We start from the raw sequence: 23,887 nt of genomic DNA, 5'->3' as shown, positions 1-23,887 counted from the left end.
GATACTTCATAGAAACTAGTTTGTATGCTACTTCTACCGGATGGTAAATGTGAGGTAACTCTTCTTTGAGCAGGTCACCGAGGCAGATAATGCATAGCATGAATAGTGTCCTCTCTTCACAGCCTAAGGAATAATAAAAACAGCCATTAAAATAGAGAATAAGTGAAAAACAAACCTTGACATTGCAATCAGCTTGTTTCTTCTAGTAGTGTTCATCTGTGGGCTGGAAAAGGTTGTAGAGTAGAGTACATCCTGCTGTTTTTGAGTGCATCATGTGGAATTCCCCCATGGAAATGGAAGGTGTTGGCTTCCAAAGTAAACAGCTTTAAGAAATGAGATTTCTGTGGCTGAAACAAGAGATTCGTAATAGAAGACACTAGGGTGTGTCTGTGCAGGGATCCACCTGGGATATTATGTAATTCATCTTTTTGTTTCACATCTTCCCTGTTCTCCAATAGGTGGATGTAAGTTGCTTGGCTGAAGTAAGATTGTGTGCCTGTGTGTTTATATACATGCCATATGCGAGTTACACCTTTTTGAACTTTTGTTTTGAATTTGGTGAAAGCTGTGGTCACTATTCTTCTTTCAGAGAAGAATTTCATAATCCAAGTCTTAGTGCTGTGAGAAGTCTCTAATATACCTAGAAGTCCTCTTACAGCCCACAGTTCATCTGATCCCACAGCAGTGATGGCAGAAGCTAATCTTGAGGACTTCAGTATCAAGGTATGCTTCTAGTTTTTGTTTCCATAGAGGAGCCAGGGAAGGTCCTGCTTTTGTATCAGTGGGTGTTCACTATCAAATTTTCTTTCATGTGCCAGTATGAACAGTTCAGGCAAGTTGACTGAAATACAATTTGATAGAGTAAATGTGTTCAGCTGGATAGTATATGATGTGAACACTTCAGGTTTTGTTCCTCCGGGGCTCTCCATCAACCTACCATAACAGCTGAAAATGGTGAAGAACAGTTTTTAAAGTTTTTAGAGCTGGGTGAACATTTCTTACTGCTGCTGTACCTGAGAAAAAGGTGAAATATTTAAGTCCTGCTGAGGCTGACTAGTACAATACTGGAATGATACAATACATTGATCCTTCTTAGGGCTGGCTGTTTATTAAGGAGTGAAAATTAATTACTTATATCCTCCCTCTTGCGCAGAAGATGTGGGAGAAGGAGGAATGCTTCATGGCCCATGAACTGTGTTTCCTACCACATGTTATTAAAAGGTTATTCTGCTGATGGGAGGTGTTTGCTGTCTGGTATTTTTTTCATCTTGTGATACAAGTGTTTGCCTGTACTGGATTTACATAGCAAGATTTTGGTAACAGGTGAGTCTGCAGGGGTGGCTTCTGTGAGAACATACCAGTAGCTGCCCCAATGTCAGACAGAGCCAGTTCCAGCTGGCTTCTAGATGGACCTGCTGCTGTCTAAAGCTGAGCCCATCAGCAATGCTGGTCACACCTCTGTGATAACATGGTTAAGAAAGGTTAAAAATGCTTCCTCGCATGGCAGTTGTGTGAGAAAGAAGTGTGAAAAGTGTGAGAGAAACAGTCCTGCAGACACCAGAGTCGGTAAAGAAGGATGGGGAGGAGGTGCTCAAGGTGCTGGAGCAGAGATCCCCCTGCAGCCCGTGGAGAAGATTATAGTAAAACATGTTGTCCCCTTGGAGCCAATGGAGGACCCCATGCTGCAGCAGGTGGAAGTGTACTGAAGGAAGCTGCAGCACACTACAGACCAGGCTCCTGGCAGGATCTGTGGCTGGTGCAGAGGAGCCCAGGCTGGAGCAGGTTTTCTGGCAGGACCTGTGACCCTGTGGGCGACCCTTGCTGGAGCAGTCTGTTCCTGAAGGACTGCACCCTGTGGAGAGGACCCATGCTGGTGGAGTTCTTGAAGAACTGCAGCCAGTGAGCAGAACCCATGTTGGAGAAGTTCATGAAGGACTGTAACCCATGAGAGGAACTCATGCTGGAGCAGGGGAATAGTGCGAAGAGGAAGAAGTGGCAGCTGCAAAGTGTTTACGGACTGACCACAACTCTGATTCCCCATCTTCCTGTGCCTCTGGGAGAGGTGGGGATTGGGGGAGGAAGCAGGAGAGTCAAGAGTGAAGTTGAGCCTGTGGAAAGGGGGTGGGGAAAGGTGGTTTTAGTTTTGTTATTATTCCTCACTATCCTGCTCTGTCACTAATTGGCAGTAAATTAATTTTCCGAAGTCGAGTTTGTGTTGCCTGTGACAGCAATTGGCAAGCGATGTCCCTGTCCTTACCTCCACCCATGAGCTTTTTCATTGTGTTTTCTCCTCGTCCTGCTGAGAAGGGGGAATGATAGAGCAGCTGGGCGGACACCTGGTGGCCAGCCAAGGTCAACCCACCACAGTCCCAAATCTGTTTGTACCTACATGGAGATCTGCAGGAAGAATCCAGTTGCGTTATAGTATGTTTTTAGGGAGTCTTAGCACTTCCAATACCAGGTTCATCTTCAGTATATAAACAGAGTCCCCTCAGGAATCTTTTTTTCTGCCAGTCTCAACCCTGACCCTGAACTGTGTTGTCCCAAAGAGGAAGAAATAGGAGATAAAGGAGAAATTTAAATGTTTTATGTTGCCACTTGAAGGCAGCTGCAATAATGAGGCAGACTGCTGTAATAACCTTCTCTTTATTCTTTTAGGTTTGTGACATTGTTTTGAGCATGTTTCTTGCAGAGAGATTTCCTTTGTCTCCTTGGAATTGGAGTGTGCCGCAGAGCTAATAGCAAGAATATGCTACCCTTTTGCTCCCTCCTTCCCCCATCCCTTATTTCACTTAAAGGAAGCAGAAGACCCTGAAGTGACGTTTGCTCAAACTTTTGGTGTCTGGGAGAGATTGTTTATGCTATTGGATTGCTTCAGGCTAGTTAGTGCACTACCTGAGAAGAAATGCAGCATGCATGTTTCTTACACTTGGCTGTGCTTTACTAAGAGGTTACAAGGCACTGGAGAAAAGTAAGCTATGTATTCCATAACGGAGTGATGGATGAAACAGAGTAGATTAGGGTTGTTGGGGTGGAATCAGTTTGCAGACAGGGTCTTTGTCAAATGTATCATCTAAATTTAAATTCCACTTCTGTCTGAAATCGGCCAAATGTTGCTATAACTGTACTGCAGAGAGCTAAAGGATACCTCAGATTCTTACATCATCTGAAGAAAGGCTGGAGAAATGTACTTGAACTTGACTATTTCAGAATAGACTTGTTTGTTGTTTTTTTTTTAAGGGCTTGACCCTGTTAGAGATCAGTGTATATATTTGCTTCCCACAGTGGTGGTTGCGAGTCAGTAGCCTCATCTGTCCTATTTTGACAACAGTGGTGAGCAATACATTTATAGGAGTGCCAGGGGGTGGTTGTAAGGTGTGCGTTCCTGTCTCTGTCCTTTTCATAAGCTGCGAATGGTCTCTGAAAGAAGGAAACTTACAGAAACACCGTTGTTGGCCAAGCCTGTGAGATCAGGTCCCCCTCTAGTGGTGACAGCTCTGCCAGACTCCACGGGATGGTTTTCTTCAGTCCTGACTTTTTTTTTTTTTTTTCCCCTTCTCCCTCGAAACCCCACATCTAGGTTCCCTCTGATAACTGTGGTGAATATGTATGATAACTACTACAGTTGTTACTTTGACAAGTAACAAATTAGGTTCATACTGACCATCAGTGACACCGAGAAAAGTGTTGTGTTGTTTGTCACTAGTGCCAGCTGTTTAACTTGCGCACATATTATAATGCTATGTCAAGACACTGAATAGGGAAGAACCAGAGAACTCACATACGAAGTGGTAAAGGAAAATTTTTAATGTGTTAAATCATCATCATAATAATATTAATGATAAGAAAAGTGGATACTAAAGTACATGTATGATGACTTTGAAATTTGCTACACCTGTAGTGTAATCTTAGTTTGTCTGTGGCTTTGAGGTAGAGATTTTTAATGTTAGTTCTTAAGTTAACAATGGGAGACAGATGGAAAAGGAAACCGTGCTGACAGTCCTCTAAAAGGTAGTGTTTAGCAAGTGTGTGAAACAGCAGTGTTGCTTCATAATCTGTTCAAAATATTTTTCTTGCAAAGTCTGTACATTTTTATGTCGAACTGTCTGGGATAGATGCATGTTCTACACGAGTCAGCAGTTGTCCATCTAGGCTCAGCAGTGTTGATCGGTGTCTAAATGTTATTGTTTCATCTGACTGTATCAGTAACGATTACTTTCTTGGGAATCAGCATTGGAGCTACTTTTTTTCCTCAGTCTGTTAAAAACTGTAGTTTCAGAATGAAAAACATTGGGTCCATGCACTACTATGTTGTATTTTTTCTTATATGGAAGCAGAGTCGTTTTCACTTTATTGGGCATTCTTTGTCTTCTGTTACTTGTTCTTCTGTCTGCTAAATAAATAGAAACATCTTTTACGTGAAGAAATGCCATGCATTCTTTGTGGCGTAATTGTCATGAACAAACCAGAACGGTTTTGATGTCTTATAACAAGTCTGATGAGGAGCGGCTGAGGGATTGTTCAGCCTGGAGAAAAGGAGGCTTGGGGGAGACCTTATCTCTACAGCTACTGAAAGGAGGTTGTAGACAGGTTGGTGGTCGATCTCTTCTCCCAGATAACAAGTGATAGGACAAGAGGAAACAGCCTCAGGTTGCATCAGGGAAGGTTTAGATTGGATATTAGGAAAAAAATTCTTCACTGAAAGGGTGGTCAAACATTGGAGCAGGCTGCCCAGGGAGGTGATGGAATCACCATCCCTGGAAGCATTTAAAAAACACGTGGATGTGGTGCTTAGTGACATGGTTTAGTGGTGGATTTAGCAGTCCTGGGTTAATGGACTTTTCCAGCCTAAATGAGTCTATGATGCCAGAGTCAGTGGAAGTCTTTGTTGCTTCTTTTTAATTTATGTAGCATCACTGTCAGTAGAGGTTGCCAACTGCAGTAAAAGCTGGTTGTACATCCAGGACATTATTCATGAATATTGGCAGGTAGAGAGGGCAAGCAGTTGAGGCATGCTATGCCACTATGCTAGATGTGACAAGTTGTAGGGCATGCCTTAAAAGCATATAGCACTTTATAGTTGCATTATGGTGTTTTTGTGACTAATATATAGCATCTCTCTATGGAATGCTGCATTTTCCTACCATTTAGGGGGAAAAATGGGGTATAGGCCAGAATGAGGTAATTGCTTCATTAGAGAACTTTGACTATTTGATTCTGATATGTGCAATTACATTGATAATAGATCACTTGCCTTCTTTGCCAAGGCAAGTATGGGTGGGATGCAGTGTTGGCAGATGTCTGAGGTGAGCTTAAATTGATATTTCAAAAGTTGTCCAAGATGAAGTGCTATCAATTTGTGGCTTCAGTTATCAATGAAGATATACCTAGCTAATATGGAATTACTGGCTTCCTAAAAGCCTAATAAAAATATGGGTAATTTACAGTATAAAAGGTAAAGTTCCATACAGTTGTGTAATATCATATATAGACTTCTTTATGAATTTCCTAGCATTCTTATTACTTATATAATTTTCCCATGAAATTGTGGTTGAACTTACTGGTTTTTTTAGGATCTTACAGTGAATTGCTTGAATTCTTTGTCAAATCCAATCCAGACATCTCATTTGAATACCTTGAATGGTGTCTTAGTACAAATGCAAATAGCTTCTTCAAAATAACTCCTGTCTTTCATTCAGTAAGTGCTGAAGACTACAAAAATAGGAACTTGGTGGGCTGGAGTTAAGGTTGTCTGGGTGACTTTACCGCTCAATTTCTTGATTCAGATCTCTATCTCAAATGCAGGTATTTCATTATATGTACAAAATCTCTTGCTCAGTGGTAGATAGATGCTTACTTGCATAATTCCAGTTTTTGTCTGCTGAAGGTTTGTGTGGTAGAAATGTAAAATTACAGTGAATTTTTCTGTAATCTGAAAATTGTAAATCACTGCTTTTTAATGAACTGCTTTCATCATGATTCTTGGCTAAGATTTGTGATGTAGCAGTGCATATGCATATTTATGTAATGAATTAAAGGCTTAAATTATTTAGCTCTCCCATGAATAGCCTGCATTTTTTATTTAATAATGTGTTAATAACTGGAAGGTAGGAAAATTGGAGTACTTTGGTAACTTTACTGAAAGAAATGTAACTATATGACTTCTAGTAGTATTCTGATTAGTTTGACAATGCCTTTTTGTAGTGACAGTGTTTTATACTATGTAGGATATATATGTGTATAGTGGCAGCTGGTAATCTACCTGTAAAGCATGAAGTCAGAAAGATCCTAGTCAGTGGTGGTACTTCATAGTGGCATATTCAGAGCTTCAGCAATTGAAACGTTTTGCCCCAAGGATGGGGTCGGTTATCACTGGTGTGTGTGCCAGTCACCAAACAAAGACTGGAGTCTTCTGTTAAATGCTTACATACCAGTCTGAACTTTCTGCTTTTTATTGTTTGCACCCAGCTAAGGAAGTGCTTGTTTTGTGTAGTTCCTGTCTAGCTTCCAACATAGTAACACTTCTCATACAAAAGCCATGTCAGTGCGCCAGAATTGTGCTGATTTAAAGATCAAGATTCCATCTAATATTTTTCTATACTGGCTTGCTTATTTTTGTGTGTTCTGTTGCTTTATTTTGGATTTATAACAAACTTGTTCTTGGCAGGAAAAGATGAAGTGAAGCCAGATGTAGTTTGAAAATGTCTTGATGTCACAAATAATGAATGAATAGTGTATTTCATTTAAAACAAAAAGCTCGCTCCCAGTGCATGGCCTTCCCTGACCCCCCTCCATTTGTTGATACTTGTGACACCTATTTCACGATGGAAGTTAAAGGAAATAGTCACTTCATGTGAAAGCTACCTATGGTGTCTTGGCAACCATGAAATGTACTTCTGCCATCATAAATTCATTAATTTCTTAGATCTCCTTTGTGTTAGACAGTATAAGAAAATTAATCAAAATTTCTTTAAACAACAGCAAATTCCATCCCTCCGCTCGTTTCTATTTTGTAGCAAAAGCTAGTCTGTACAGTAACTTCATTATTATTAATTACTCTGAAGCATTGTTCTTCAAATTAACGAAGCAAGGGGAATGTGTAGCTTAGTGATTTGGGAAGTGCAGAGTTAAAAAAATACAGAAAGACAATAAAGGTTTGCCAATTAATTATTTATGTATTTTTTAAAGTATTTTCAGAAGTTGTTTAAAACTTTGGTTTCTGCATTCTTTTTCCCTAAATAATGAAGCCAAGAAAGCCTTTGCAAAATATTTTTCAGAAAGGTTATGAATTCTGACAGAAACGAGATACATGTGTACTGGTTTTCTCAGTGCATTCAAAAGGTTCTGCAGTTTTGTAGGGGCTTAACCCTGATATTTTGTTCTATAACTTAAAAACCAGAGTAAACCTGAAATACATACAGACTAATTGTGAGATGCGGTAATTTGAGGCAAAAGTACTTTCATATAAAGTAATAAAAAAAATAACTATGTAACCTTCAGAGGTTTCTGTACATGTTTATTCTTTTAGGGTGCAATACAAAATTGTTAGGCAGGCTGTTTTCATTTCTGAAGACATGCACTTTTCTGTATGGAATTTCCAGAGACATCTGAAAGCTGCTAGGCTTTTTTCACACTGCATCATGTTCAGAGGCTCACATTCATTCTAGGATTGTTTTTATTCAATCTCTTTTCTTCTTTTGCTTCCATTTGAAGGGAAGGCTGTTTTTTGGCAAAAAATATTGCTATAGTTAAAAAATATGATGAACATTCTGTATGTCAGATTCCATTCCAATACTGTTTCTCAATCTCAAATACGTTCAGGTTTGGTATTAAAGGTACCTCTTATCAGTAAATTATAGTAACAAGCTTCTGCTTTTTCTGTTAAGTTATGTTACAATGCTATTAAATACAACGTATAGTTTTTATTTCTCATGCTGTGATTAGATTTATTATTATTTAGGAAGCAACAATAGATAAAAGTGTTGAAATGATCTTACACTGTGATAACTAGATAATAACAAATAATTGACTTCCTTTGTTGTGTATGTAGGGTGTCCTATAACCTATGATCCTGAGGATGACAGGAAGGAATCTGTCTGTTATCATTTGTGGCTGTTTTGTCCTTCTTCAGATTAACAAAGCCCTTGAAAACAAAGGATAGTAATTAAAAAAAAAATAAAAAGGCATTTTACAGTCATAGTAATGTCTGTTATAGGAGCAGGGTCAATCTGGTTGCTGTTCCACTTTTTTGAGGTACTAGAATTTTTCAAGGGTAAGTCAAATGTTGTGGCAACAGTCCCTTTTATTCGATGCGAAGGTAAATAAGAAGAGGCATGAAGATGGAGTTAAGACAGCAGGCTGCAGTTTTAATAGCTTGAGAACATGTAACATTTTTGTCTTCCCAGTTTTTGATCTGTGTATCATTTGACAAGGATCAGATGAAGGATGAGGTGTCACTTTCTGTGTACCATGCAGTGCCATGTAGGTTGTCTTCAGCCTAGGCCTGAAGTTCAATTCACTCTGGATCTTGCTATTCCTTCTGCTTTAAACAGGGAAACGAGTGGTATGCATGTGGCGATGTCACTGCAGAAAAGTGTGGTTTAAAAAAGGGAAGTTCTTTGCAATCAAATTGTAAAATATGAAAATCCTCTACATGATTCAAAAGTTATAGCGTGGCAGTCCTCTGTTAATAGCTGATAATAAACATAGCTGGGAAGGCAGCAGGAGAGGGAAGCAGGGGTATTTTTTTTTTGTCATGTTAGTAAATAAGTGCTCTCATGATAAACAGAAAACAGTAGAAGATTAAAGCACTAAATTAGAGGAACACTGAAGAACTTTCTCTCCCTTTGAAACAGTAGTAACATTCACTGAAGTAGGGAATGCTTTAGTTTGATGGCAGAAGTAAAGGAAAGGAGAAGCTGGGGTAATGCTGCATCTAACTGCCATCAAAGCCTGGTAAGAGAAAGCAAAGCAGTTGAAATATTGCTGTTATTAGTAACTTAGAAGTGAATAATTTCAGCTGAGGTGCTCAATTCAACCATGCTGCCAATTTGGGTCAGCAGGGCTGCTCTCACTTAATGCATTTGCAGGCCGTTGCCGTTGTCTTGGTCGAGGATGGAATAATGAAACCAGCTTCTTGCTGGAAGCAATGGGGTGAAGCAAACTGGAAACTGACAAGGGGAATGGAGTACACTGAATTTCAGCTCACATTGCAGGAGACAGGAACAAAAATAAAAATGATGAACTACTGATGATAATTTTCAACTCAAGCTGTGCCTCTGTGCAGCAAACTGACAAGGCTGGAACTGCAAAGGAAGTTAAAAAGACCTTCTGGCTTCTGCCTGTTTGTTCACAAAAGCAAATATTTCTTTAAGGCCCTAAAGAGAGGAGTCAGATCATTGGCACTCTGGAAATGTATCTGCTATACTTTGGCTGCTTTTTCCTTTATGTAGTTTAAAAAAGTAAGCTTCAAAATATTCTTTGAAGGGTCAGGGAGGAGGCTTAAAATAGCAGCAGTGAAGAAGTGACGAGATTATTAAGTGCCTTGTATCCTTCCCATCAGACATTTCACTTTTTGCCTATTCCTGTTACTCCACCTTAAAAGAAGCGACCATTCTTCAGGTCAGGTTATCTGTCTGGTGGTATGGGTAGGCGGCATTTGTGTGGGTTTTGATAATAATAGGTGTTTGTTCTGCAACACTGTTTTAATCATTTCATTGAACCTGATTAGTTCAGTTGAACACTGGCACACATTATTATTTTATGACTCAAGCTCACATCAGTATTATGATACCTCATTTTTGGTATTGTGGTTGTTATGGAACAAAGCTCATTAACGTTTCTTTCTACTGGTTTTTGTTTGTGTCTCTGTGCTTAATAAGAAGGAATGAATAACTGGTCAAAAATCAAAAGTTGTTCTATGAATAGAAGCACTCACTTAGGGAATTGGAATCCATCATTGTTGTCTTGTATGCACTTATATCAAATCCATTCCTGAAGGTCTTCACCATTATTATAGGTACCATTCTTTTATAATTGATTAAGGTGTAGGACATACAGGTCAGTTTGAAGAGTTATCCAAAGAACTTTTCTATTGTATTATTATTTAAAGAAATTAAAGATATAATCCTTGTTTGTATTTCTGTAAATGCTATTGTTATTTGCAGATGTCTAGATGTGTATTGGCTAGATCTTTGGGTATATTATATGAACTTTGGAATCTACACTTGGTTCTGTTGGCAAGTATTTCCTCAGCATATTGTGTCCTGCAAATAATTACTTTTTATTAAACTGAATAAATTTTAATTGAATGTTTGCTCTTTTATATGCAATCTATTCCATTTCAAGATTGTAAAAGTTAGCACTAGTTTTATTTTGCATAATAAAAACACAGGCTTAATTTGCTGTCTTACTGTAGGATTAGATTTATTAATTTATTTTAATAAAGAAGTGTATCTTTCTGGTGGCTCAAAAATGTACCTTCTCTTTTTTTCTTCTCAGATTTATCCAAGAATAGATTAACTGAAGTTCCTACGGAGTTGTGCCATTTTGTGTCACTGGAAACACTAAATCTATACCACAATTGTATTAAAATTATACCAGATGCCATAGTAAACTTGCAAATGCTAACTTACTTAAATTTGAGGTAAGTTTAACTTTGCCACATCTTTGTGTTTATTTGCAAATGTGTAAAGCTTTTTTGTCTGCACTTTATGTGTTTCTGGAATAACAGAGTACACTTTTCATTTTATTGGAAACAGTAATGCAAAAACTCATTGGCTGTAGATCCAGCTCTGTATGAAGGTGTCATAAAGGCCCCTTTCTTTCTCTTATGCTTCTATTCAGAAGAAATTCATAATGCTAATCACATCAGCAGAGTTGGATTCTTTTAATTCCCTTCTGATGGTGAATTTTGTGAAACTTGACATACTTTTTGTGGTTAAAAAGATGGAGGGGCAAAGACAGAGGATTCATGTTTTTTCATGGGGAATGAAGAATTAAAATGTAATGCTTTATCATTAGTATCCTTTTATTATGCAAAAGTATAGTTACTGCCTTTTTTAGGAGGAAGTGGCAAAGAATTATTTAATTGTCTCTTTTCAATGAAAAGTGTGTGTGAATACTAGTTGGCATAGAGAATTGCTGCTGGTTAAAGTGCAGGTGAATGAATATTTGCTTTTGAGAGAGGGCATGTCAGCTTTTTCAGTTGGGACAAGGTGTGGAGGTTCCTTTGTAGTTGAGTATGTAAAAACTGTAGTAGTGAAGATCTTTGCAAGAATGAAGTTTGAGAGGGGGCAAAGTGGCTCTCGGGCTTTGAGATTTAAGGTATGAAGGCCTGATCATCAGTTTTGTAAACACTGCGGTATTTCTCAAGCCTTCCTGTGTTGTTACTGTACTGTAGTTTTGGCAGCTGTGGAGCACTAATTTTGGCTCTAAAAATTGAAACAGAATAGTGTGTCCTGAGTTTCTGCATACATATAAAGGATATGACTTGGTATATTGAAATTCTGTTATATATATATATATATATATATATAAACTAAGACTGTATTAAATTATTAAGTTTACATAAAACATATTAGTAAATTTAGGAATTGGAATGAACCCAGTTATAACTCAATATAGTGAACTGGTGAATTAGACTTCAATTTAGTGGCGGAATTTGTGTGAATCATCACAAAACCAGAATAACTACAGAGTTAATATCACGTATCACAGTAAATTAGGCAAAATAAAAGGAAACTTTTCATGTTTTATGTAAGATAATTTTCCTCAGTTTAAAATCTACGTTTCACTTGGATGTGCCCTTCCACCATGTTAGTTGAACACAATAAGCAGTCTGTAGAAAAAGGAAGTATATCCTTGACTTTCTAAAAATATTGCTGCTTGGCAAGAAAAATATTACAAATTTAGAATCCATATTTTTCTGCCTGTTAGAGCCCATATGTTATATAACATCAGTAAGTGATGCCAAGAGGTACACTTAGTGTTTGGGCCTTGGTGGATACTGTTCATGTTTCATTTAAAGATGTTCCTTTTAAACTAATGATGTTCTATTACTCACCCTGGTTATGTGTTGTTCTTTGTCTCTTAGTGGGTTGCTTCTGAGTTCTGTAGAACTTAAAAATGATTTTTACTTTTTTTTGGTGTGTCTGATCTGCTGCATAGTGTAACTTTTTTACATTCTAGGCTTCCTCAATTTATTTATAATTATTAAAAAGTTATTTCTACTTATTTTTTTAATAAGTTGTGACTTGATTCTGTAAAGACTCTAGAATTGAGAATCCTGACTCCACAATAAGCATTGTTTCTTTTTTTTTTTTACTACTTTGATTAGTAGTTGGATTTCTCATTTGTCTGTCTCTATATTATGATGGTTTGCTCTATAAACTGTTTTGAAACTGTTGTGTGGAGGATGAATATACATCTTGTACGCAGCTTTGTAGCAGACCACTGGATGGGCAGTTGAAGAAGAAATGCTTTGAGATTTGTGGAATTTGAATTTTTGTTTCCTTTTGTTTGAATTCAATGCTGCGACTGTTACTGAAATTACATAGGACAATTTTTGTCATCTGTTTTCAGAGTTCAGTTATGCATACTCGTTCTCTGGAACACTAACAGTCATGCAGGAGCTAACTAAAATGGTTCTTACTGGGGTGTTACTTTAAGTTACTGTTCATTGTTTTCCTACAGATTAATAACTACAATAAAGAAAAGTTGTATTTAAAAAAACATTCAAATATTCTAGGAAAGACAGTAGTTGAACTGTTATTCTGTTGTGCTTGAAGTTTCTTCTGGGAATTGATCCACAAATCACAAGAAATTAATATTTTTAATCATCTTGAGATTACAAGGGGTCATGGCATTTGTCATCTTTAAATTCTAGCTTCCGAAGTAATTACTACTGGAATGAGAACCTAAATCTCTTTTGAGAGTTTTATACCAAATTTTGCTTATCCTTGCAAGTCTTCTTCATGAAAATCTTCTGCCCACTTATTTTTTCTTTCAGAAATGTGGTGTGAAGAATAAAATGGCATGTCAGTCACTTATAATTGATAAAATAATTTTTAAAGGATAAAGTAAGATCCCGAGATGAAATGGCTCAATATGAGTGTTGGAAAGAAATGAACCATTGATAGTCCCAGGATTTTTTGCTGTATTTACCTGAGTTAACATCATAGACTCATACAAGTAATTTTCAACCATAAGTGTGTTTTAAAGGAATTGAGAAAATAACCATTTCGTTTGTAATTTATGTATTTATCTTTTAGTTGGAATAAAAGGCATCCACTATAGTGCCACATAAAACCATAGGAATGTTTAAATCCTTGCAAAATACTGTCTCACTTGGCTTTCCTGTATTCATTAGGAAGGGAAACAGCTGTTCTAGGTGACAATCAGACTTGTAACCAGATATTATTAAACTGATATAATGCATTTTTTCCAGAGTGGTAAATTCCACAATACTGTTTAGTCAGCAATGCAGATATTTTTTATATGCAAGTGTTTTCTTAGTGATTGCTATTTGAAAATTTACATTTTATTTGCATAAAATCTGACTGATGAAAATGAAGGAATTTTACAACTCTCGGACTTCATGTGAGTATACAGTAGAATGTCACTGGTGGTTTTAATGGATGGCTTTTTTGTTTTGTTTTGTTGCAGTCGAAATCAGCTTTCTTCTTTGCCAGCTTGCCTGTGTGGTCTTCCTCTAAAAGTCTTAATTGCAAGTAACAATAAGCTAGGTTCCCTTCCAGAAGAGATAGGTCAGCTAAAACAGTTAATGGAACTGGTATGTTACTGATCTTTCTTTATTTTTTTATTTTTACTTCCTTTGTATTTAACTAGAAATAGTAAAATTCACTTTGCAAATATATTTGAACAAACACCTAATACTATAATGCAGGCTTGAGAAGTTCAAAAGTTATTTTTTTAAGTGTGTTGGGTAGTAACACAATAATAGTTTCTTTTGTGTTCTTCAGGACCCTTCAAAACAATATCACTGCCCTTGGTTCATTCAAAACTCAGCTTCTAAGGTCATCATTTTTACCAGTTTTACACTGTCCACACTGGCTCCCTGTTTTGCTGTACGGGGTTCATAGGTCTGGCATAGGCTCTGCAAAGCTGTATCCAGCTCTGTAGCACCCTCCCATTCTGCTTCCTTTCTTTCTGTTATTACTATCTGCTTATCATATTGCATTCCACTAGCGATACTGGTCTTATCAGTACATTTTCATTTTATTTCACTATTTTTGTCATTCAACCTTTCTTTCATAGAACGCCCATCTAAACAGATTTACAACATTAATATATTCCTCTTGTTTTCAAAGCTGTCCACACCATCATTTCTGCAAGCAGTAGATCACATAGAATATAGTCTAGTAAATGAGAATCTGAAAAGGCAAACATTATTGGGTACCATAACTTAAAATTAATTTATTTGCACATTTTTTTCAAAGTTTATGTGTGGGAAATATATATCTCAAGGAACATTTCTCTTTCTCCTCTTTTATCTTCCTCTTTTGTTATATTGTAGGCTGAGACTCTGAATTCTCTATGGCATATGTGTTATGTCTTCTGGTTATTTCTGTTCACCTTGACCTCTTAAGATACAAATTGACAAATAAACTACATTCTGACATTGCAATTTATGCATAGTAAATAATGATATTTGAATTTTCTTCCAGCTGCTGTTATTCTCCATTGACAGCATTTATCTTGCACAACTTTTTGGTACCTGAAAGTGCCTGCTTATTATATCATCGTTTTTATAACAGTAGGTTTTCTACTAAGTTATGTTATAGAAACTGAACTGACCTTCTTTTAGGCCTCAGTCCCGCTACACATTCTTCATATGTGAAGTGGCAGTTGTAGGACCTTTTTCCTTCTGGTATTCTTTTTATACAGCATCCTGTGATATCAGGCTTCTATTATTTATTACAATGATCTGGCTGTTGATGAAGATGGCAGGGGTAGTTACCTTTCCCTTCTGGGCTTTACCTGAGCTAAAGACTACCAAGTTTGTTTTGTTTGGTGAGCATTATTGGTTTATCTTACCAAATATTTTAATTTTTTTGTGTGATGGGTTTAATTAGATTATCTAAATATTTTGAGTTAATTAACCTTCAAAAAAAAAAGTTAGGCTATAGCATTGTTTCTGTTGTGCTTAAAGTAAATTCAGTAAAATATGACGTTTTCAGTTTTATATATAAAGTTGAACAGTATTAAATACATCCTAATTTAGGGGATAGGATGACTGAATAGACAATAAACAACGACTGGAACCTGTTAGGTCTTGATTGTTTCTAGCTTAAATGTAGCCTAGCTTAGTGGTGAGGGACTTGTGAAATAATTGATAGACTTAGCCTGATTCTGTCTGGTTAGATTCACCTGTTTTAGTTGTATTAACTGATGCCTGTGATGATAATTTCAGGAAATAGCTGCTGAAGTACTTTCTAATTTCCCTCTATTTTCAAGTTTGGACCCAGCCAGTAAGGTGAACTAGCATTGCTGATGCTGGGGGAGTTTCATTTGTTGTTAGGAGTTTGTATATAGTTTAATAGTAACCATTATCTGTATTTTAGAATTTTGAAAAGTTAAAAGCTTGAAAATCAAATGTACATTATACTCAAAGAAGGTAGGGATAGATTGTTTTTTTTAAAACAAATCATGTTTAGAGTAACTTCTGCAATACTGGATTTTCATATTGCTTTCCAGTTAAAGTATAATTTCAGTGTTACTCCTTTGTCATGAAGAACACAACAATTCCTACTCTAAAAAGATTACAAATGAGAGGCTATAGTAGCATGTCGCTTCGGTAGCTGAGAAGAATTCTGAAATCTGAAGAAGGTCTGATGTTAGTTCTTTGTGATTAGAACCGGGTGGAGGGGAAGTGAGTAATAAATTTTTGTTAAATTGGGCATGGTTTGTTCAGATGACCTGATTACTTAATTTGCTTGCCACCATGATTGTTTGGTACATTTCCAGTGAAATTAGTTACATCATTTTGCTGGAAATGACTAAACTGTCATGTATTGGGAGAAGTACATAGTGGTAGGATTGAGAGCCAGGATCTGTATTGGCATATGTAGTATGATGCAGCTTAGATAATAAGGTGATCATTGTTCTAAAATGAGTAAAAAGAAAACAAAAAAGATCATCATACTGCAGTTGTTACACAAAACATTCAGCTGTGTGAGAGCAATGCCAGGGTGAACAGCATGCAGCCTCCAAGCAGCACCACCACCCAGCCCTCTTCCAGGGCATGCTCACGTTTTGGTACATATGCAGTGCTGGCGCTGAGCTGGCCTAGGGGATTGATCCTGAGAGGTGACAGATGCCACCTGGCTGCATGCCGTTTTTGTATTACCAGGACTTTGCCAAGCACCCTCATGTTCCCAAAGTGTTTCATAGGCTGCATGCAGTAAAATCTGTGTGTACATAGCAAATGGATTATTTATTTTGTTATCTTTGAAACAAATTTTACCTCTTTAGTCACATGATACAAGCGTAGTATGCTGCAAATTAGGTCCAATCTTTACAACTAACTCTTATTTTCCCTCTCTCTCCTCCAAAATGTGGTAGGCAGTTATTTTTCGATCATGTGTATATATTTATATAAATTGAACACTTGTTGCATAGAATGACTTGGATTTTACATACAGTAAATATTCAGGTATTCTTTTAAATTTTAGAGTTCTGGGTTATATAGATCGGACAGCTATCTTGCAAGCATTGAAATAACATATTAATTCTTCTCCCTGCAGAATGTATTACAATTACTTGGAAAATTTGGTTGGGAAACTTACTTTTATTTGCAGCTGCGTAACTCAGTCACACCTCTACTGTCAGCCAGAAGGATGAATGCAAAACTGGTGTGAAGACAAACTAAAACTTAATTTCCATCAAAGAAAAGTAATTAGGCAGAGATGTCTCAGTAATTGTACCCCAAACTATCAGACCTACAGTAAAATTCTGTTCTCCACCCTATCAGGCAGTATTGCACTTCTGCCTTCTTCAGGTAACAGCCTTCTGCATCTCTGGGATGCTTCTGTCTCATGTTCAAAGCCTTTAAATCTCTCAGCTGGGATTTATGTTCTTCACCTCGTTCATCTAACCTGGGCCAGCAGCCTGACCAAGTGGGACCTGCTGCCTGCTTTGCCTAAATGGATTCATGTGCTCATGCACTGTGTAACTTCTTTTTACCATTCAGTATGGTTTTTATGTTACAAGATCTGACGGAATCAATGTGCTTTTTAGGAATAATAGCTCAGTCAGGAGTCCCAAGTTCTAAAGTAGATGTAAAGAGGAAGTTTACCTCAATTTGGATGGTTTGGGTAAACAGTGTGTGTGTGAATAAATATGTTAATATGGAACTGTAGTACCGTATTTATTTTTCTGTTTATATTATGAAGTTTAAATGGTCTTAAACCAATAACATTTACCGTAAACAAAAGAAAATTGTTGATAATTTTAAATTTTTTTCACAGCATTGAGTTTCATGACACAAAAATTAATGTTAAATTGCATTTCTCTAATCTTGAGAAATTGTGTTGTCATGGCAGGATATGGCATAACCAATGAGAGCAAAATAGAATTAATGCAAGAAGTCTGACCTTCAGCAAACTTTAGCCCCTTGGAACTTGAGTAGGTATTTGCACTTCAATTGGCTGCAGATGTCCATGAAGTTCCAAACTGCTGGTTGCATAGTTCCTTTAAAAAAATCTTAGCTGGAAAACTATAGGCATTTGACTTTGATAGTATTGCTTCCATTACTGCAAAGTCATGGGGAAGATAAACATTGTCTCTGTCACATACATGCTCATGAAGTCTAATAATAGTCACGAGCATAACTAGAAATAATGTTACAGGTCTTTGTTTTTCATGGCTATTCAAACAAAGTAATAAAAAAAAAGTTGGACAGCAGTGTTTAGTAGGATAAAGGATACTACTGTCTCTAGAGATCTTGTGAATGCTGATGTGCTGTCATAACACATCAGTTTTATGGAGGATGTTTTGGAAGGTTGTAAGTGGACTTGTGTTTTTGAGGCTACACACTGCCAGCCTTCCCCCTGCCTCCCCCTCCATCCCTGTCACTTCCCTTAAAATTCTCTCTCTTTCCCTGACTACTTCTGATGTGTGTGCATAAGTGCACTTGGTCTAGAGTTTCTCTGCCACAAGGTGACATTAAATTTAAATTCTGTGCTCTAAAAATTGAGTATCTAATTAAGAAGTTGTGTAAAGCCTGTAAATTAAAAATAGGACAGTAAAGCTTTAAAAATAAATTACCTGGGAACAGTGCAATTAACCATACTTTGTGGCAACTTGGCCAAGAGATGCACTCATTAACTGGGGTTTTTAATTTCCTTGTCTAAAAGCTAGAATGATTTCCTGACTGTATTTTGGTAAGGGAAAAAAGCTTTGGCAGCAGTGAGATTCTGTTACATGAAGAAAATTGTCTGATACAGCAAACAGCATTGCCAGATCACATTTTGCTTTTACTATTATTTTTTGTTAACTAGTTTTTAGACTTGAAGATGAAGAGTTAATGTAATGCTTTTGATCAGTATTAAATCAACTGTCTTCAAAGAGATGACTTGGAAATCTGACTGATTTCTAGAAATTTTGTAGTCTAAGAGCTCCCAGATACACTATGAATCAATTTCAAACAATCTAAAGAATAGGAGTGAGTATCCTGTAAGTATTCTGTTGGCTATTCAGGAAAATTTGGTATTACCCCACTTAGCTTTCATACTCTGAAATACTTTAACGTTTTTTTAATGCAGGAATGGAAGCATAATTGGGACTTGATTCAAATTTACAGGTTTTCTGGGATGTAAGCAGAGGTTTCAACATGCTTTTGATTTCACATTAATTATAGATTGCTTGGCAACAAAAATGATAGCAAGTATGTGAAAACTCTCTCATTTTAGACTGACAATCCAAGAAGCTGATCTTTAGTACGTATTTGTAGCAGTTTGTTAGCAATAGTGTTTAAAGGGTAATATTTATTACACTAATATTACTGTATATAAACTATGTGCTTGAAATTATGCTCAGTATAGCCAGACCCTGTACTTTCAACTCAGCATTACAGCAGTTGCTCTTTTAGGAGTGCTGAAATGAGGATGGGTTCCAATTTCATCCATATTATTAAACCAGTTGTATTTAGTCATCAATATCAGACCTGCTTAGGACCTGTCAAGGCAGTTAAGAAGTACTTTTTACAATAATATGTTGAATATTTTTATAATACTAAACCAAGACCTGTTCTATTTTGTTATGGCCTACTACATGATGGGATAATCAAATATATGTCTTTCCTGGGCATCATTACAGAATTCTGTTGCTGCTTCCTCTGTCTTTTTTTTTTTTTCCCCCCTTCCAATTTTGCTTAAGGATTCCCTCCAGAAGAACAAGAACCCTTTTAAAAAAATCAGGTCCACACTTTTCATCCAAACATATTTAGTTATATAAACATTGTACTGAGTTCTTCATATGAAGAAAAGTTAAGAACAAAAAAGTAGAACAACTTAAGCAAATGGATTTATTTGAATGTTTCTATGAAAATTAAATTAACTTTCAAAATAAACTTGTTCTCCAAATAAGAGTTCACGCTGTGCTTTAATGTGTAAACATTTTTTCGTTTATCTAGTTTTGCATTGTGAAGACAGGACATAAATCTTTGCGTGTTTTCAGGTTAATAAAATGTTACAACACTAATAGCAAATTAGCTGCAATTTCACATCTGTATTATTTAACACTTAGGAGCCAAAAGTTCCTTATTTGTATTATTACTATTTTGCTGTAGGATGTCAGCTGTAATGAAATCACAGCTTTGCCGCAGCAGATAGGCCAGCTGAAATCTTTAAAAGAATTGAATGTTAGAAGAAATTACCTCGAAGTTTTACCCCAAGGTAAAAACAGTCAGCTCTTTTTATTAGCATTTTGAACATTTTTTTTCAATCATGTAAGTAAACAAGATTAAAAAGTAGCAATTACTTCATGTTTAAATTTATTCCTTTTGAGTTTGCAGAATATAATCTTCAGTGGTACTCATTAAATAAGTGTGAGGGTTTTTAAATTAATTATCTTTATAATTCTAGACATCTTTTAATTTGCACAGGTATTTACCTGTGAATAGTATGGGAACTGTCAGCTGAGTTTCAGGGGAAAAAAATTATTTCCATGTATTTATTTTAAAATTTAATGTCACTTCTATAACAACAACACTCTTTTAACTTCCCAGTATGGAATAAATGTTGCTCTTACACCTGCCTGAGTATTTTTCCTGAAAGCAAAAGAAGGTTTCTTCAGAAATATTTTATTCTTTTATGGCAAAATAAAATAAAGAGATAAAACACTTTCTCTCTTTTTTGTTACTTCTAGAACTAGTACAGCTTCCCTTGGTAAAGTTCGACTTTTCCTGCAATAAAGTGCTTGTGATTCCAATTTGTTTTAGAAAGATGGTGCAGTTACAAGTATTGCTGCTTGAGAATAATCCTTTGCAGTCTCCACCAGCACAAGTAAGTAAAATCTATGTTTAAATTGTGCCTTAATATTGGGTAGATGATAACAAGTTATAGCCTATAAAATGTCATCTTCTGCAACTGCAGGCTTCTGAAATACAGTTATCACAGACATTAGTTATTGATATATAAATAAGGCATAGAAAATACCTTATGTTCTGTGTATGAGTCTGTGCACCACTTGAACCAACGTAAGTCTAGAAGATTTCCATTCTATTAGCTGCCTGTCTATTTTTGTCTTTCCTATCTGCATATGAAACTTAATGTTGGAATATATATATAATTTTGAAAAAGAGAGGGGAGAAACTTCCTGGATAAATTTTCTCTGTTAATAAGAACCCAGTTCTAGAAGGTTCTACAGTGATTTATTATTAACTTAAAAATATGCAGATGGTCTAGAACAAAAGCCATGTGAAATTTATTTTACTTTATAATGTAAATCTATAGATTGTGATATGCAAACAAATCAAACTCCTGTCCTGAACTGTAGGCCATGCTGAGAAATGATGATACAAATGTATGGAACCTGTGCTTGCTGCTTAAGGACAACTACATTGTTGCCTTTCTGGACACAAATTTCAAAGTAAATCTCTGAAAGCTACAACTGTTCTAGATCAACAACTGTTGAAATACTTAGTTTGTATTACGTTGGAGAAATGCGTTTCATAACCAATGGTGATGCTGCTCCTAAACTCAAAAAATACGGTGCAAGTCTCAGCAAGCACTTGAGCTAGAAGTGTGCAGTTAAAGAAAAAAATTCTAAAATGCATGTGAAATGTGCAATAAAGATGCTTGGACACTAGTAAAAACAATTGACTAAGAGTATAAAGGTTGTGCTGATAAATTATATGTCATTATTGTCTAATTTTGGAAAATAATTATTCAATTTATGATTAATAGTAGGCTATATGATAAATTTTATTGTAATTCTTTGAGTGAAAACCTCATTTGGATTTTTTTAGGTAGAAATAATTGATTAATTGAAGTACTTCTTAGTAATTTAAAAAAAAAGAATAAAATCTGTTTTTGAAATAAATTATTTCTTTCATTCTAGTTATAAACCTAACTTATTTTTCTTATTTAACAGATTTGTACAAAGGGTAAGGTGCATATATTCAAATACCTGACTGTACAGGCCTGTCAGATTAAAACAGCAGACTCACTGTATCTTAATGCCATAGAACAACAGCATTTGCCACAACCTGTGGAGGAGAGGTATGTATGAAAATATAAATATATTTGTATCTTTAGCTTCCAGAGTTTTGTTTGTTTAGATGCTGTTTAGAATATGCTTTCTTGAACAGAGCTTTGTTTTATTTAATATATTTTATTCCAATGAAATCCTTATGAGAATTTAGAACAAAATATTTTTAACAATCAGTTCTGATTAAAGTTAGCAGCACATTAGGAAAAAGCTTAGAAGTGAACCTCAGTTTAGATCTAGCCTCTTATTAGTAGAATGTTGGAATATATGGAGAATAATTCAGATGGTAGTATCATTAGGTGTTGGAACTCTCTTGTAAATCTATTAACATATTAAATAAATTTTCATTTCTTGTGTTGTTTTGTGATTTATATGTTATTACACATGTCTCACATAGCTTTTTTTAAGCTTTTCTTACTCATCCAGAGGCTTCTCCATCCAGCAAAGGAAACAGCATGAGTGCTGAGACCCTTTTAAAGTGATATGTACTAATTTGTTAGCAAAATAAATGACAAAATCTTTAATGTCTTGCATCAAACATCTAGCAAATGTAATCTTGTATTGTGGTGTAAGAGCAGGAACTAAATACAAAGCAACTCCTTTCTATCAGAATCTCCGCAGCTAATTGAAAACCAGCTTCTAGCCAGCTCCTTCTTTGCTAAATGGGAAGTACAGTATAACCAACCAGAGAAAGTATGATAATGCCTTGGTTTTGGAGAGAAGTACCCAATAAAAACAAAGTGTTAATGTATGTACAAACAGTGATGCTTAACACCCCAGAAAAAAATCACCACAACCTGTTACGGAATCTCCCTTTCAGTTACCCAGATAAGGTTCCAAGCAAATTGTTTCCCTCTATGTATGTTTGAAGACACCTTTATGAATTTCTATCAAATAAATGCCAAAAGGTGGGGAGAATCCAGGATGAAGAGTAAGTTTTCCATTTGGGAAACACCTGCTGGTTTTCTGTTTTGTTCTTTTAGTATACAAGAAAATTAACAGGAATGTCATATCCTGTATGACGTTTTTGTTGTCTAGGAGCATACAGGTTAGGGTAAGGGTACAGAGTACTGCTCGGTAATGAATAGTCTAATGCTTTATCACATGATAGTTACCAATTTTTATTTTGAGGATAACTTCACACTTCTAAAGAAAAAACATAACCTGGTCAGGTTATGAAAAATCGTTCGTGTTTACTGAGAAATGATGTAAGGTTAGGATTAATCAAATAGCTTATTCATGTGCAGACTGGTAAAGTTATTTTTTAAATTTCTGCGTCAATCTGAACTCAGGATTACAGCTTTAAGAATTGCAAATGAGAGTATAGTAAAGCATATTTAAAAAAAAATAGGTGATGAGAGTATTTTATCTATTAGTGTACTTTACAATAAGTAGAGGTCATATTAGGTAATGAAACCAGAAGAGAGAGCAGTTGCCATTATTATAGTAATTTTCTTAAAAACCTAAATTTCAAAGTTATTTTAAAGCACCGAAAGGAGGTTTCTGTGTTATTAATTACTTCAAGCCCCAGGGAGATACTATTTCATTTTTAATGCATCAGTGGCTACAATTAAATCAGTTGACTCCAGTTTGAGTTCAAGTAGTTTAGTTGCTTATCCGAAGGCTAAATGACTTCAGACTACTGTGCTACTTAGCTAGTAACTAAGCATGTTTGCCTAGTTAGTGTACAGACAAAAGCAAGCTTTATAGCAGATTCTTTCTGTTGGTGTGGTTAATCCTTAGGTTTACCAGCCATTCCATCTGATCTATTTTACTGTCACCAGATTGCACATTTGTAGGTTTTGATCATACCAGGCTCTTTCACCCTCTACCATGAGACTGGTTTGAATTTTGCTTTAAGTGAAACGAGGACAGTATTCGAACAGTAAATACTATGATGGCTTTTTATTGATTTTCATTTATTTATGTATTTATTTGTTTATTTCACATCTAGCATTGATGACATATACCCAAGTAAAAAGGACTCAGATTCAGGTGTTGGTAGCGATAATGGTGATAAACGCTTGTCAGCAACAGAGGTAAGTTACCTGAATTTTGTGTCCAGCTTCCAGGACCTGTATTTTGACTTTATTTTAAATTGGGTAACAATGTGAATATGCTTTTAGCCATCAAAACTGTGCAACCACATACTTGG

The 23,887-nt window shown here is 36.0% G+C and overlaps 1 protein-coding gene across 9 annotated transcripts in view; it reads left to right on the top strand.

Moving 5' to 3' along the window:
- LRCH1 (leucine rich repeats and calponin homology domain containing 1) overlaps positions 1-23,887 on the top strand; it is a 133,343-nt gene that overhangs the window by 52,675 nt on the left and 56,781 nt on the right. For all 9 annotated transcript variants that reach the window (XR_005826379.1, XR_005826377.1, XR_005826376.1 and 6 more), the window contains exons 2-7: positions 10,501-10,645; positions 13,666-13,792; positions 19,811-19,916; positions 20,389-20,525; positions 21,616-21,743; positions 23,687-23,771. Coding sequence is in view for 3 of the 9 variants with exons in the window: in XM_040583910.1 (XP_040439844.1) it covers positions 10,501-10,645; positions 13,666-13,792; positions 19,811-19,916; positions 20,389-20,525; positions 21,616-21,743; positions 23,687-23,771 (728 nt within the window). In the remaining 6 variants the exon portion in view is untranslated. The remainder of the gene's footprint in view (positions 1-10,500; positions 10,646-13,665; positions 13,793-19,810; positions 19,917-20,388; positions 20,526-21,615; positions 21,744-23,686; positions 23,772-23,887) is intronic.

The sequence above is a fragment of the Falco naumanni genome, chromosome 2, assembly GCF_017639655.2.
Source record: "Falco naumanni isolate bFalNau1 chromosome 2, bFalNau1.pat, whole genome shotgun sequence".
Classification (NCBI taxonomy): Eukaryota; Metazoa; Chordata; class Aves; order Falconiformes; family Falconidae; genus Falco; species Falco naumanni.
Note: the sequence above shows the minus strand (reverse complement) of the source record. Positions and strands in the feature narration are given on the sequence as shown.